Source organism: Citrus clementina, unplaced genomic scaffold (genome assembly GCF_000493195.1).
Source record: "Citrus clementina cultivar Clemenules unplaced genomic scaffold, Citrus_clementina_v1.0 scaffold_8, whole genome shotgun sequence".
Lineage (NCBI taxonomy): Eukaryota > Viridiplantae > Streptophyta > Magnoliopsida > Sapindales > Rutaceae > Citrus > Citrus x clementina.
In genome coordinates, this window is record NW_006262022.1 from 5,199,301 (window position 1) to 5,212,511 (window position 13,211).

Below are 13,211 nucleotides of genomic sequence, written 5' to 3' on the forward strand. Positions count from 1 at the left end.
ATTGTATCCTAAAAGCTGATGGTTAAACTTTGGTTGAGCTATAATGTTACATGTACCGCGTAGAGTAAGTTTTCAAATAGTGTATTTCTTGCGTCTCAACCGCAATATGCTAGCAATGCTTCTAGTGTACTTGCATGTTTACGTTAGGACAGCCATCTTTAAACTTCAATTGCAAGAAATCGGCTTCAGGCCACCAATTCAGTTGACTTTCGTCTGGGCAGGCCATATATAATAAGGTCTACAAGCTTAATGTATCAGCAAATTCTGTTTAACTTTGCTTCATTAATCCTTCATTTAAACCATAGTTTATTGAAAAGTTTGATATTCCTTCGCCTCCATCGAGAAAGGAAAAGTTGATCATCACATGCGCACATGGGTTCTGCTAGAATGAAGATTTATAGTCGTGTTAACCCTCTGTTTGTTGCAATCATTATTGTTTTTGCTTCATTATTCATGGCTACCAGCTCTGCTGCTACAAGCTCCATTGATATGTCCACTACTATTCTCATTAGAGTTGATCAATCTGGCCGAGGAGATTTTAAGAAGATACAAGACGCAATTGATTCTGTTCCTTCGAACAACTCAAAATTGTATTTCATTTGGATTAAACCGGGAACTTACAGGTCTCCACTTGCTGCATTCCTTGTTTGTTAATTACAGGCTTTTCTTTTCCTTTTTTAATTTTTTTCCAATAATTGGAACTCATATTTTCTTCTATTTTACATGCAGAGAAAAGATTGTTGTGCCAGCTGATAAGCCCTTCATAACAATAAGTGGCACAAAGGCTTCTAACACCATAATAACTTGGAGTGATGGCGGGGAGATATTTCAATCTGCAACTTTCACTGTGCTGGCTTCTGATTTTGTTGGACGATTTCTAACAATTGAGGTATTCTGTTTTGCCTCACACTATATTTCAAAAGAATCCTTGTCAAAACCCCAATTAGCTAATTTATACCTCGATCAATTTGTTACAGAACACTTATGGATCAGCCGGCAAAGCTGTTGCACTAAGAGTGTCAGCAAATCGAGCAGCATTTTATGGCTGCAGGATTCTATCGTACCAAGACACTCTCCTGGATGACACAGGAAATCATTACTACAGCAGCTGTTACATTGAAGGAGCCACGGATTTCATCTGCGGAAATGCTGCCTCCCTCTTTGAAGTGAGTATAACTGTAAATTAATTCTCCTTAGGCTACCAAGTAGCAAGCTCAATGCTATTCGTTTCAAATTTCCAACATATACCATTAATAAGTTTCAATATTTATGACCTTAATTTACAGAGATGCCATATACATTCTCTGTCCACGGGGAACGGAGCCATAACTGCTCAGAAAAGAGTGTCATCAGAAGAAAACACTGGATTCACTTTCTTGGGTTGCAAGATAACCGGTGTTGGTAAGGGAGTGCTTGGAAGGCCGTGGGGTCCTTATTCTAGGGTGGTGTATGCCCTGACTTACATGTCCGGTCTGGTACTGCCGCAAGGATGGAATGATTGGCACGACTATGCCAAGCACACGTATATCATCTATCTATCTATTCCAAACAATATTCGTTTTACCAAAATTAATGTCAAAATGATCGCAGTGGATATTTATTAACATGTTTCTTTTTATTAATTTGATGGTTTGCAGTAATGTCTATTATGGGGAATACAAGTGTTATGGTCCGGGAGCTGATAGATCAAATAGGGTTGCTTGGTCACTAAGCTTATCAGAGAATGAAGCTGCAACATTCTTGACTAAGGACACGATTGGAGGAAGAGCTTGGCTTAGACCGGCACCATCCAACTTCAAGATAGGCGCCTCTGCAACCATTGCTGCAAGAACTGATGAGAATAATTAACTGAGGATAGTATTATCATTTGTTTGTGAGTCATGGAGCTCGCAATTTATTCTGTATTAATTCTCTGTAATTTCATTTAATTCATTTGTACATTATATTTTTTAAAATACAATAGTTCATTAACTAATTAAAATAAAAAAATGATAGCAACATCAATGGCCACAACTGGAGCACTATCAGTTTCTTTTTTAATTAACTAGTTATTTATCCACTCAATCTAACCAATGACAGAGATTTTAAAATTCAAATTCAAGGGTCCATGATAACCCATTATTAAGAGAGAAATTTTTATTCGGACGACTTAGAATTTTTTAATTATTATTTTCAAAGAGCAGTCAACTCCCTAGAACTAATAACAGTATGGTTGCGTTTGTTTTTTTGTCTGAAATCTGAATAAACTTGAATTAGTCTGAATTCTAAATAAATATGAATGTGTAAATCTGAATAATATGTTTGTTTTTTCGTCTGAATCTCGGAAAATAAGTATTAAGTTGTTTGTTTTTTTAACTGAAAAAGCTGCAAATATGTACTTTTACATTTGTATCTTTATTAAATTTGAATGTCAAATAAATAATATATTAAATACCACAATATTTTAACATTTATAAGTAAAACTATATTCAAGTGAATACATAATTATTTTATAATTTTAATATATAAAATACCATAAATTTCAAATTTTATCGTATATAATATAAGAAAGAAAAAATAGAGATATTTTTATGTGGGGTAAATGTCTATGGGTGAGTTTTGGGATAAACATGAAAAATAAATTATAAAACATGGATATTTTTGGCATTAGTAAGTAATTGACTTAATTCAAATTTTCCCATTAAGTAAAAAGCCAAAAAAATTGACTTATTTTATTAAGTCAAAATTATCTAAAAAATCTCATTAAGTTATAAAAACAAACACATCTAATTAACTTAATTATTTAAGTTAAGTCACTTTAAGTCATTAAGTTAAAAAACAAACGCCACCTTAGAATTTTCTAATTATTATTTTCAAAGAGCAGTCAACTCCCTAGAACTAATAACAGTATGGACTAATATAATAACTAAAAACTGTATGTAAATAGTAAATTTATATCCTATTTATTATTAAGGTGTTGTAGCTTCCTAAGCTACAACTACCATAGATAAAAACTTGTAACTATAATAAAAATTAATAGTATATAATAAATATCATTTTAAATGATAATTATGACAAAAGTAATAAATATATTGTAAATTTTTTATCATCCAAGTTGTAGATCAAATCTACTTAACTTTCAAATTATAGCAGATAATATTTATTAAACACTTAAATGTCGTAATTTTTAGGCTTGGCGAGCAACGACGAATTAACGAGGTACTCCTTTAGCTTCTGAAAAGCCTCTTCGCACTCGGCGGTCCATTGAAGTTTCTTTCCCGCTTTCAAAGCTTTAAAAAATGGCTTGCACCTATCGGTGGCCTTGGAGATGAAACGACTCAAGGCGGCTATCCGGCCAGCTAAACTTTGGACTTCCTTGATAGTACTTGGTGACTTCATCCCAAGAACCGCCCAGATTTTGTCAGGATTAGCCTCAATTCCCCGCTGTTGTACCATAAATCCAAAGAATTTGCCCGAAGTCACCCCGAATACACATTTCTCAGGATTTAGGCGCATCTGATGCTTTCTCAAAATATTGAAGGTGTCTCTGAGGAGCCCCGCGTGATCACTGGCGTACATCGACTTTGTTATCATATCATCGATGTACACCTCCATGGTACGACCGATTTGCTGTTTGAAGACCTTATTCATCAAACGCTGATAGGTGGCGCCCACATTCTTTAAACCAAAAGACATAACCTTGTAACAGTATAACCCACGGTTGGTGATGAAGGCCGTTTTATCTTGATCAGGCTCGTACATTGAAATTTGGTTGTACCCGGAGAAAGCATCCATGAAACTAAGCATCTCGTGCCCCGCCGTAGCATCGACCAACTGGTCTACCCGGGGAAGCAAGAAGCTATCCTTAGGGCAAGACTTGTTTAAATCTATGAAATCTCCACACATGCGCCATTTCCCGTTAGACTTCTTAACCAATACAACATTGGAGACCCAATTGGGGTACACCGCCTCCCTAATAAACCATGCTGCTAGCAATCAATCCACTTCTTGTTCAATGGCGTCATAGTATTTCTAGTTGAAAGTTCGACGTTTTTGCTTGACATGCCTATGATGTGGATCGACATTGAGCTTGTGACAGGCGATAGAAGGCGGGTTACCCGGCATGTCCGCGTAAGACCAAGCGAACACATCTAAGTTTTCCTTTAAGAACTCAATAAACTGCTCTCGGTGTTGGTCAGAGAGGTTGGAGCCTACCTTGACCATCTTGGTTGGGTCCTTTTTGCAGATCGAAATAGACACAAGATCCTCAATCGGTGCTCCTCGCTTTTCATTTTTTGGTACCCGGGGATCCAGGGGTACCTCGACTTCTCCCATTGATGCTGAATTGGGACTTTGGGGTACTTGTGGTGCCCCAGGAGCTACCACATCCACTTGCATTGGCCCAGCTTCATATGGCGTTTGGGGTACCTGGGAGTTCGTAGACCGTTGAGCTTTCTTACGTGCAACTCTCCGGCGTCTAGCCAGTGCCCGCTTGGATAGACTGGTAAATGGCCTTGTACTGACGGGGTACCCCTCCAGGAACATATTGGTGGCGATTTGATAGCTCACTTTTGATGCGACTGAGTAACACCCTCGAGCCGATTGCTGATCCCTTTTGATTATGATAATTTCCCCAGCGGTTGGAATCTTCATAGCGAGGTAATGCATGGAGATTGCCGCTTTAGTTGTTGCTAAGAATAGTCTTCCCAAGATGATATTATAGGCACCTGGGTGATCCACAATAATAAAATCAATCATATGAACAACACGGTGAGGTACCTTACCAAGTGTAACGGGCAGCATAATGATGCCCTTTGGGATAACCATATCGTCGGCGAACCCAATAAGAGGTGTAACATATGGGGTGATCTTTGGCGATTCAATCAATAGTTGATCCAAGACGCTTTTGAAAATGAGGTACGAGATATCTTCAGTATCTTCCTCTGTGAAAAGGATAGGCGGAGAATGGTGGGGTACCCCAGGTACCCTAAGTTGATTTTGACAAGCGAAGTTCACTTCTTTTCCAGGACGATCCAAAATTGGTGGCTTGCTGTAACGTTTGATGGCCCGTCTAGATTCCCCCGCGAGGGTAGGATCCACCGCTATCATTCGAACATACACGCCTTTCTTAGACCCCTGGGGTACCTCAGTTTCGGGATTAAGTTTAGCAACTTGTTTACCCTTATCTTGCTCCAAGAACTTCCTTGCCTCACGCATATCAGCCACAAATTTCTTGAGATACCCACTCAGAATTAGTGACTCAATTTCTCCCCTCAAGTGAAAGCATTCGGCGGTGCTATGGCTGAAATCTTCATGAAACTCACAATACTTCAAGCTACGCTTCATATTTGGGTATTTCCGAATTGGCTTAGGTGGGCGAAGCATCCCCGTATCCCTAATATGGTAAAAAATCTGTTCTGGAGATTGATTCAAATGATAGAAAGAGTCATATCGAGGTTTTTGTGGCGCTTCCTGTTGTTCTGGTGGTACCTGTGGGCTATGTACTTGGGGTACTCGAGAGGATACCTGAGGTACCCAGGGTACACCAGGAATATTCAGTCCTCTCCCAGGTGGGGTTGGACGAGGTGAGCTGTGTACCCGGGGTGCTTGAGAGGGTACCTGACTTACCTCGGCTCTCTTGGGTTTCTCCTTGTTTCTCACAACTTCGACTCTGTCTTCCTCCCGCTTTAGGTTACACTTCTCATCCATTTCTATTTGTTGCAGGGCTCGAGAATGAGTTTCCCCAAATGAAAGAGGGCGATGTTTTTAAAATGACCGCCATAACTTCCCTAAACGCAGATTCTTTTCAAAATGAGTGAGAGTATGTTGGTGACCAAATGTACCGGTACGCAACACCTCTTGGTGGAAGCGGGTTACATACTCGGCTAAAGACTCCGAATCCCTTTGCTTGATGAAAGCAAGCTTGGAGAATGTTATATCTTGGGCGGATGCATAACCAAACTCATGAACAAAATCTTTTAGGAGCTGGTCTAAGGAGGATACACTACCTGCCTTCAACGATCGGAACCATGATTTGGCTGGTCCGGTGAGGGTATGCGGGAACATCCGGCACATAGCATTGTCGCCCACTCCTTTAATCATCATCTGGTCACGATACAACTCAGCATGTTCCACGGGATCCGAGGTACTCTAGTATTGTTGTATTTGAGGCATGGTGAACGCTTCCGGGAGAACCGCTATCCGAATCTCCATGGTGAATGTCGAGTTATACGCTGCTGGCGCTAGAGCATTGGTGGGGTTTTATTTTTCAGAAAGGAGCTTCACTTGAGCTTCGAGGTACTCCATTTTTTCCAGGAACTCGCGGGGTACCCCAAGTGCACCTGAGGATGCTGCAGTTGTTTGGGAAGCTCTTTTGGCGTTCAACTTGTGCCGGAGATCTTCATGTACTTTTTGTTTACATTTGATACCCTGGCTACTACGGGAATAGCAAGAAGCAGTGGAGCGTTCTTCCTGAGAGCCACCGGTTTGAAACTTTAAACGGGTGCCTGACGGCCCGTGCTTTGGTCTACTTCCCTCCGGTATTTCAGATCTTGGTACGATCTGCTTCTCACCGCGTGAAGGTGGAACATCTTAAGTTACCGGGGAAGTGGCTGCTTCGGGTACCCGAGATCCTACTGCTCTGAGAATCGCATGAGCCAAATCCTCAAAGTATTTATGAGTAACGGGCTCCTCGTCGGGTTGAATACCAGCTGATTGCTTAACAGATTTGCCTTTCTCTAGGCGGGATGCCCTTCTAGTCGAGTCACCCCTCTCATCACTGCTGTGGTCCTCCACTCTATCATGACTTAGCATTTGGTTATCAACGGGTACGTCGGGTGCCATGGTTGCGCAAGCGCACGTACCGGGAAGCTTAACACCGTGAGGAGGCTTTTTGCGCGATCCCCACAGACGGCGCCAATTGTTTGCGGCTAATTTTTGGGTCAATGAATAAAAAAAACCATTAAACCAACCCAAGAGCAATAAATTTATATTTTTGTCGGGAAGCGGGGTGCCTCGCTTGTTCGGCACGTGCATGCTGTTTAGGTTTTTTGTGGAGTTGAGGAGGGTTGAGATGACGGTGGATATAGAGGGGGTCTGACTTCAGGTGCGGAGGGCTGGTGAAACTCGCCTTAAACCTGCGAAACAATTAAAAAAAAAAGAAGTCAGAGGTGGCGCCGGGGGTGGCCGGCGACCACACTCCGACGCTCAAGTCAGAGTTGGGTTATCTCAGGTTAGAGAGCTTGCAAGCTCTCGGTAATGGAGGTTTTGAGGTTGAATAAACCCTAGTTTTTTTGTGGTGAGTCTGTTAACTTCTTGATAAAAATCAAATCTGAGTATTTATATGGTGTACCCCAGTCACCGTGCCACCTGGCGCTATTTTAGTGGTGTTCCCTGCTGTCATGTCAGGAATATTCTTATTTTCATGCGTATGACGGCTTAGACATTTCACAAAATTCGTGGAGAGCAAGTTTGTGGCGTATTCACGTGCTGGGCGTAGTGGAGTAGTCTCGCGTACCTCTGCAATTCCGTTGTAATTTTGCAGGCGTAGCAGGAAAAGCTGATGGTCCCAACTGTCACAATATCAAACTTTTGGCGGATTCGCTTGAGTGATAAGCGGCTGTCTCCTCTTTTGCGGCGGTCTCCTCTTTTGCGACGCGAGGTTTCCTTATCTTTTGACACATATTAAACCGATCTTTTTGAGATTCGAGGCCCACATATCCCTTTACATTTTTACGAAGACTTTTTACATCTTTATATGGTGTACCCGAGGTACTCCCGGAGTGCCTAGGGTAGCCAGGGTACCTAGGGTACCCGAGGTACCCAAGGTACTCGAGGTAAACTAATTTCTTAAATATCAACACGTGGCGCTTCATCATTAGCCTCATATTTCCTTCCCAAAAACACAAGGTTAATTTGTTTTTTTCTTAAATACTAATGTAAAATAGATTCTCTTTCCAAAAATAAAACAGACTGAAACAGATCCATGTGTGATGATGATGATACTTGCATTAAATTCATTTCTTTTAAAGTTTCCAATAGGCCAGAGAACAAATACGTTTAATTTGTATTTTTTTGAAGTACAAAAGTAAAACAGATTCTCTTTCTAAAGCAAAGTAGTAATAGTAATACAGATCCATCTCACCATACATGCTTTAACATATTTTACTCGTCATAAATTCTTTTATTTTAAATTTTAATCAATTATTTATTTGCCACCCCTTTGAACTCCTCTTAAAATCCCTTTTGTATATTTTTAGATTTAGCCTTAGCTAAAATTATAGAGCTTTAAGTTAAAAAAAAAAAGAGTTATAAAAAAAAGTTCAAGAAAAAAAAAATTAATATTTTTTGTATGGGAAAATACAAATTTGTTTTAAATGAAATATCAAAATATCTGAAACAGAAGATTTTGGGTTAAAATAGATTTTGTATCAAAAGTTGGGCCTTAATTAAATAGAGTTTAATTTTTATAAGCGGCCACTCAAGCAAAAATCTAAGTGATTTAATTCTAATAGATTTTTTATTATACATATCACTATCAGTAGACTTTTCAGCATTAAAAAAAAAGTGAGTATTGCACACATATACATACCTTTTTGAGTTTTTAAAGACTTTTTTCAAATTTGTTTCACACTGATTTCATTTATGGGGTAAGGCCCCTTTAGTGAGTTTAGTTGAAGATTCTATGGACTCTGAATCTATTTAATTGAGGGATGATATTTGATCCCTTTATTTTTTCGCTTGGCCCCCATTTCTTAATTAATCTATTTATTTTTAGAATTATCATTTTTATTATTTTTTATTTATCTATCATTTTCAATTACTAGCACCACTGAGATGTTGAATAACTTTATCAAATTTCAACTTCTTTGCAGTCATTGATTACGATTGTGAAACTTCCACAAAAGAATTTGTAATTGCCGTTTACCAAACCATGGATATTCTTATGGAAAAAGCGAAGAAACATTGTCACCGAATATCTCATTTTTTAATCTTTCTCTGTTTTGTTCATTTAATTAATGATCTACCAGTTCATGTGGTGTGCTTATGTGTTTTAGAAGATTTAGAGCAAAGTTGAAGCTTGATTATGTATTATTAATGTAAACTAGAATCTTATATGCTATTGACAATATCAATTAGGAATGACAAAAAGACCAGACCTGTATTTTGGCCCAATTGGCATCACCCAAATTTTTTGGGCTTTGACCCAATTTTAAGGATTTCGGGTCGGGCTCAGGCCTAAATATCAGGGCCCAATTAAATTTAGGTTAGGGTTCAGACCTCTTTGCCCCGATCCGACCCGACCCGATCCGATTCGAACGGAAATTAAAAAATTAAAAAAATTATTTTATTTATATAATTAATTATGTTTATTTTATTATTTTATATAATTATATGGTTGAGACCTTGAATAATTTTTATGTTTATGTTAAATTTTAATGTATATGGGAGGTTATGTCCATTTTTTTAACATTTGAATTACTTAAAAATACAAAAAATCTTTATAAAAAAAAAGTATGGACTTGGGATCTTTTATTTCAAACTAGAAGAAGATTATTAATTTAAAATTGTAAATTGTTGGTGAATACAAATCACTTGTTAATTGAAAGTAAGTCATTTTTTATATTGACTCCCTTGTAAATATGGAAAAATCACCCATTAACACTGACTTCCCTGCAACTTTTTTTCTTATTAAAAAAAGATAATTTTAGGATCTCAATCATAAAAAAAAGGAGGGATTTGGTTTAAAGATTTGATTTCTCCACTAAGGATAAGGATGCAGGTTAGAACATCCCATGGAGTAGATGTTTGTCTCGTATTTGAAGTAGGGTGATTTTAAAAATAAATAGAATAAATTAAAAATTCGGAGCTGTTAGAGATAAATTAAGGGATCAAATATCACAACTCTTGCTGGAGCTCATTTGTACATTATATAATCAATCTCGAGAATAAATAGTCTCTATAAATGACTTGCATGCACATGCATATGGTTCCTTTGGACCCAATGGGTCATAAACTCCTTAGGCCTAGCGATGGTTTTTTTGGCCTAATAGAGGTCAAATTTGTGTTTTGTCACACAATTAAAGTTTACAAAGACTGCATTTAAAAATATGCTCACCCCAAAATTAATTACCAAAGAAGTAAAACCTAAATAATTATTTTGATTTGAGTAGTGAAGCTAATTGTTTTCATCCGGGTTAAACCCGGATAATGTTAAAAGATATCATGTGTATGTTTATTTCTCATATATATCATTTGTATGTTTATTTAACACATATGCCACGTAATTGTGATAATAAAAATGATAGCAAGGAATAAAATTTAAATGTTAATACAAAAATCCAAAAATCAATTTATAATTTCATGGGCAATGATAGCCAACTACCCCTTTAATTGTCATAATAATATTTTGGTCGGTATAACTTTAAATTTAGAAATACTAGCTGTAGTTCCTATTGCTAGCTCACGACCGTCGGGTATAATGTAAAGAGCTGACAACTCCTTGATACAACTAACAGCATGGACTATAACTAAAAACGGTATTTAAACTCACGGGGAAGACACTATCATTCTTCAGAATTAAAGGGTATCTAAATTGAAGCAAAATCTTTTTGTTTATGTTAACTTTAGATTGAAATCTGGGGCTGAGATTAGAAAATCATTAAGTTCTGTGGACATTACAAGTCATATGACTTGTGCAGGTCTAATGTATAAAGGTCTACAAATTAACCTTAATGCATCAGCAATTTCTGTGACTAATTTTGTTAATTCAATAGTCTAATCCCTTACAACTCCATGGACGCGAAAAAAGTTGATCATCAATTCAACACGAGTTCTTCACATGGTTTCTGAAGCCTTGCGTGATATTCCTCTTTTAATTATCAAAATTTTAAAGAATGGATGAATTATTTATATCTATTTTTTAAATGTAATACAAAAATTAAGTGAAATGAAACAAAACAGAAAACCAACAAAAAATGCTATCTATTCCCTTTAATGTTTGCATCATTAATTGTAAAATCATCCTTGAATTTGAGAGCTGCATTTCTAAGCCAAGTCCCCCGACCAGTCAAGTCCTTGGACAAGAACGTAGATGCTTCAACATCTGATAAGCTGTTTGACCAAGCAATTCTTTTTGATCTATCAGCTCCCGGACCTGAACACCTGTATTCGCCGTAGTACAACTTACTGCACAATCAATACATCAAAAACAAGGAAACAAGTTAGACACTTGGCCTGTGTGTGATTAATTTCAATTTGGTGCACACACTATTAAAGCAGATTAATTGAATAGATTATATACTTGTGCTTGGCATGGTCGTTCAGATCATTCCATCCTTGGGGCACTATCACGTCGGACATGTAAGTCAGGGCATACACAACCCTAGAATAAGCACCCCATGGCCTTCCAAGCACTGCCTTACCAACGCCGGAAATCTTGCAATCCAAGAAAGTGAATCCTGTGTTTTCTTCTGATGACACTCTTTTCTGAGCAGTTATAGCTCCGCCCCACGTGGAAAGAGAATGTATAAGGCATCTCTGCAAATTAAGGTCACGAATCAACGTTGTGAAACTTAATTAATTAATTAATTGTTTATGTTGGAAATTAAGGTAGCCTAATGAGAATTAGTACTCACTTCAAAGAAGGAGTTAGCATTTCCACTGATGAAATCTGTGGCTCCTTCAATGTAGCATTTGCTATAATAATGATTTCCGGTGTCATCTAGGAGTGTATGTTGGTAAGACAGAATCCTGCAGCCGTAAAATGCAGCTTTATCCGCAGAGACTCTTAGCGCAACTGCTTTGCCGAATGATCCATATGTGTTCTGTAAGATATTAATTTATCAAGGCATAAGTTATATACGTAAATGGTAGCTAGCAATCAAGGACTTCATCATATACGCAACGCAAATACGTACCTGAATCGTTAGAGATCGTGCAACAAAATGAGAAGCCAACACAGTGAGAGTTGCAGAATCAAGAATGGAGCCGCCATCGCTCCATGTTATTTTGGTGTGAGATGCCTTTGTCGCACTGATTGTTATGAAGGGCTTATTAGCAGGCACAATAATCTTTTCTCTGCATATATATGGTCAAGCACATGTAAACATATAGAAGAAATTGTGTAATGAGTTCCAGCTATTGAAACCAACAAAATTCAATTGAAAATATATAAAAGGAGAGATGTAACGGTTAATTACTCACCTGTAAATTCCTGGGGCAACCGAAATGAAAACCAATTCTGAGTTATTAGCTGGTACAGAATCAATGGCTTCTTGTATGGTCCTAAAATCTCCTCTGCCATATTTTTCAACTCTAATGAGAACAGCAGTGGAAATATCTTTGGGGATTGTAGCAGAAAAGCCGCAGGTAGCCGTAATTGAAGCAAAAACAATTGCTGTTGCAACAAACAGAATGCTAACATTTTGACTGTAATTCTTCATTGTAACAGAACCCATATATGTTAACGATAAACATTTTCTACACCTTTTAATATAGGACTTGCCCTGCCCCCAGAAGAAATTACAGATAATCATGTACTTACTCTACTTAATTAGAAACCAACTAATAAAGATAGGTCTAATTAGAGATAGTTAATGTCATATGACTTGTAATGTTAACATCAAATGAGACTTGACTATTTTTCATTCTCAACCGCAGCTGTCAATCTAAAGTTAACATAAGCAAATGACATAATTTAGATACCCTTTTAATTTAGGAGAATGATAGTTCTTTGCTGAAAGTTTGAATACCTTTTTTAGTTATAGTCCATTGACTGTTATTAGTTTTAGGGAGTTGACAGCTCTTGACTTTGAAAATATTAATAATAAAACCTTATATCCAGCGGTTGTGAGCTGACAATATTACAGAAACCAAACTATTACTATCACGTATTTGGCTATCATTTGCCCATGAAATTGCACATTCGCCTTTTGATTTTTGTTGTACTTTAAAGTTTTAATTTTCTTACTGAATTAGTATCATTTTTAATTGCCACAATGAAGTTAACTTTCTTAGGACTCGGGCTTGATGCTTTTTTCATGTGACACGGAATCTTTACTGATATATTTTGCGATCCCTACTATGCCTTGAAACTGAAAATTTTCTTTTGACATTTATTTGGCCCCTTACTTTAATTTGGTTCATCATCGGCCCCCATAAAACAGAAGCAACGAGGTTTGTCAATTACATGGAGTCTGATTTGGTTTGCTTCGTTTCTATTCCAAATTAAG

The 13,211-nt window shown here is 37.5% G+C and overlaps 2 protein-coding genes across 2 annotated transcripts; one reads left to right on the forward strand and one right to left on the reverse strand.

Moving 5' to 3' along the window:
• The first annotated feature begins 372 nt into the window (after window positions 1–372).
• Window positions 373–1,848, forward strand: LOC18034619 (putative pectinesterase 11). Its single transcript, XM_006423226.2, has 5 exons — window positions 373–623; window positions 730–889; window positions 978–1,166; window positions 1,287–1,522; window positions 1,638–1,848. Exons 1-5 carry the CDS (start codon window positions 373–375, stop codon window positions 1,846–1,848), a joined length of 1,047 nt encoding a protein of 348 aa, XP_006423289.2.
• A 9,110-nt stretch (window positions 1,849–10,958) lies between these two features.
• Window positions 10,959–12,437, reverse strand: LOC18033837 (putative pectinesterase 11). Its single transcript, XM_024179702.1, has 5 exons — window positions 12,184–12,437; window positions 11,898–12,057; window positions 11,616–11,804; window positions 11,282–11,517; window positions 10,959–11,166 (listed from the first exon to the last, which is right to left on the reverse strand). Exons 1-5 carry the CDS (start codon window positions 12,435–12,437, stop codon window positions 10,959–10,961), a joined length of 1,047 nt encoding a protein of 348 aa, XP_024035470.1.
• Window positions 12,438–13,211: the final 774 nt, after the last annotated feature.

What these genes read in the sequence shown, in the direction of transcription:
- LOC18033837 (XM_024179702.1), bottom strand. Translation starts at nt 12,437, where the DNA reads ATGGGTTCTGTTACAATGAAGAATTACAGTCAAAATGTTAGCATTCTG. An exon ending in CACGATCTCTAACGATTCAG is followed by an intron (nt 11,805 to 11,897) that starts GTACGTATTTGC and finishes AATATCTTACAG; the next exon opens with AACACATATGGATCATTCGG. An exon ending in AACGACCATGCCAAGCACAA is followed by an intron (nt 11,167 to 11,281) that starts GTATATAATCTA and finishes TTGATTGTGCAG; the next exon opens with TAAGTTGTACTACGGCGAAT.
- LOC18034619 (XM_006423226.2), top strand. Translation starts at nt 373, where the DNA reads ATGGGTTCTGCTAGAATGAAGATTTATAGTCGTGTTAACCCTCTGTTT. An exon ending in ATGCTGCCTCCCTCTTTGAA is followed by an intron (nt 1,167 to 1,286) that starts GTGAGTATAACT and finishes CTTAATTTACAG; the next exon opens with AGATGCCATATACATTCTCT. An exon ending in CACGACTATGCCAAGCACAC is followed by an intron (nt 1,523 to 1,637) that starts GTATATCATCTA and finishes GATGGTTTGCAG; the next exon opens with TAATGTCTATTATGGGGAAT.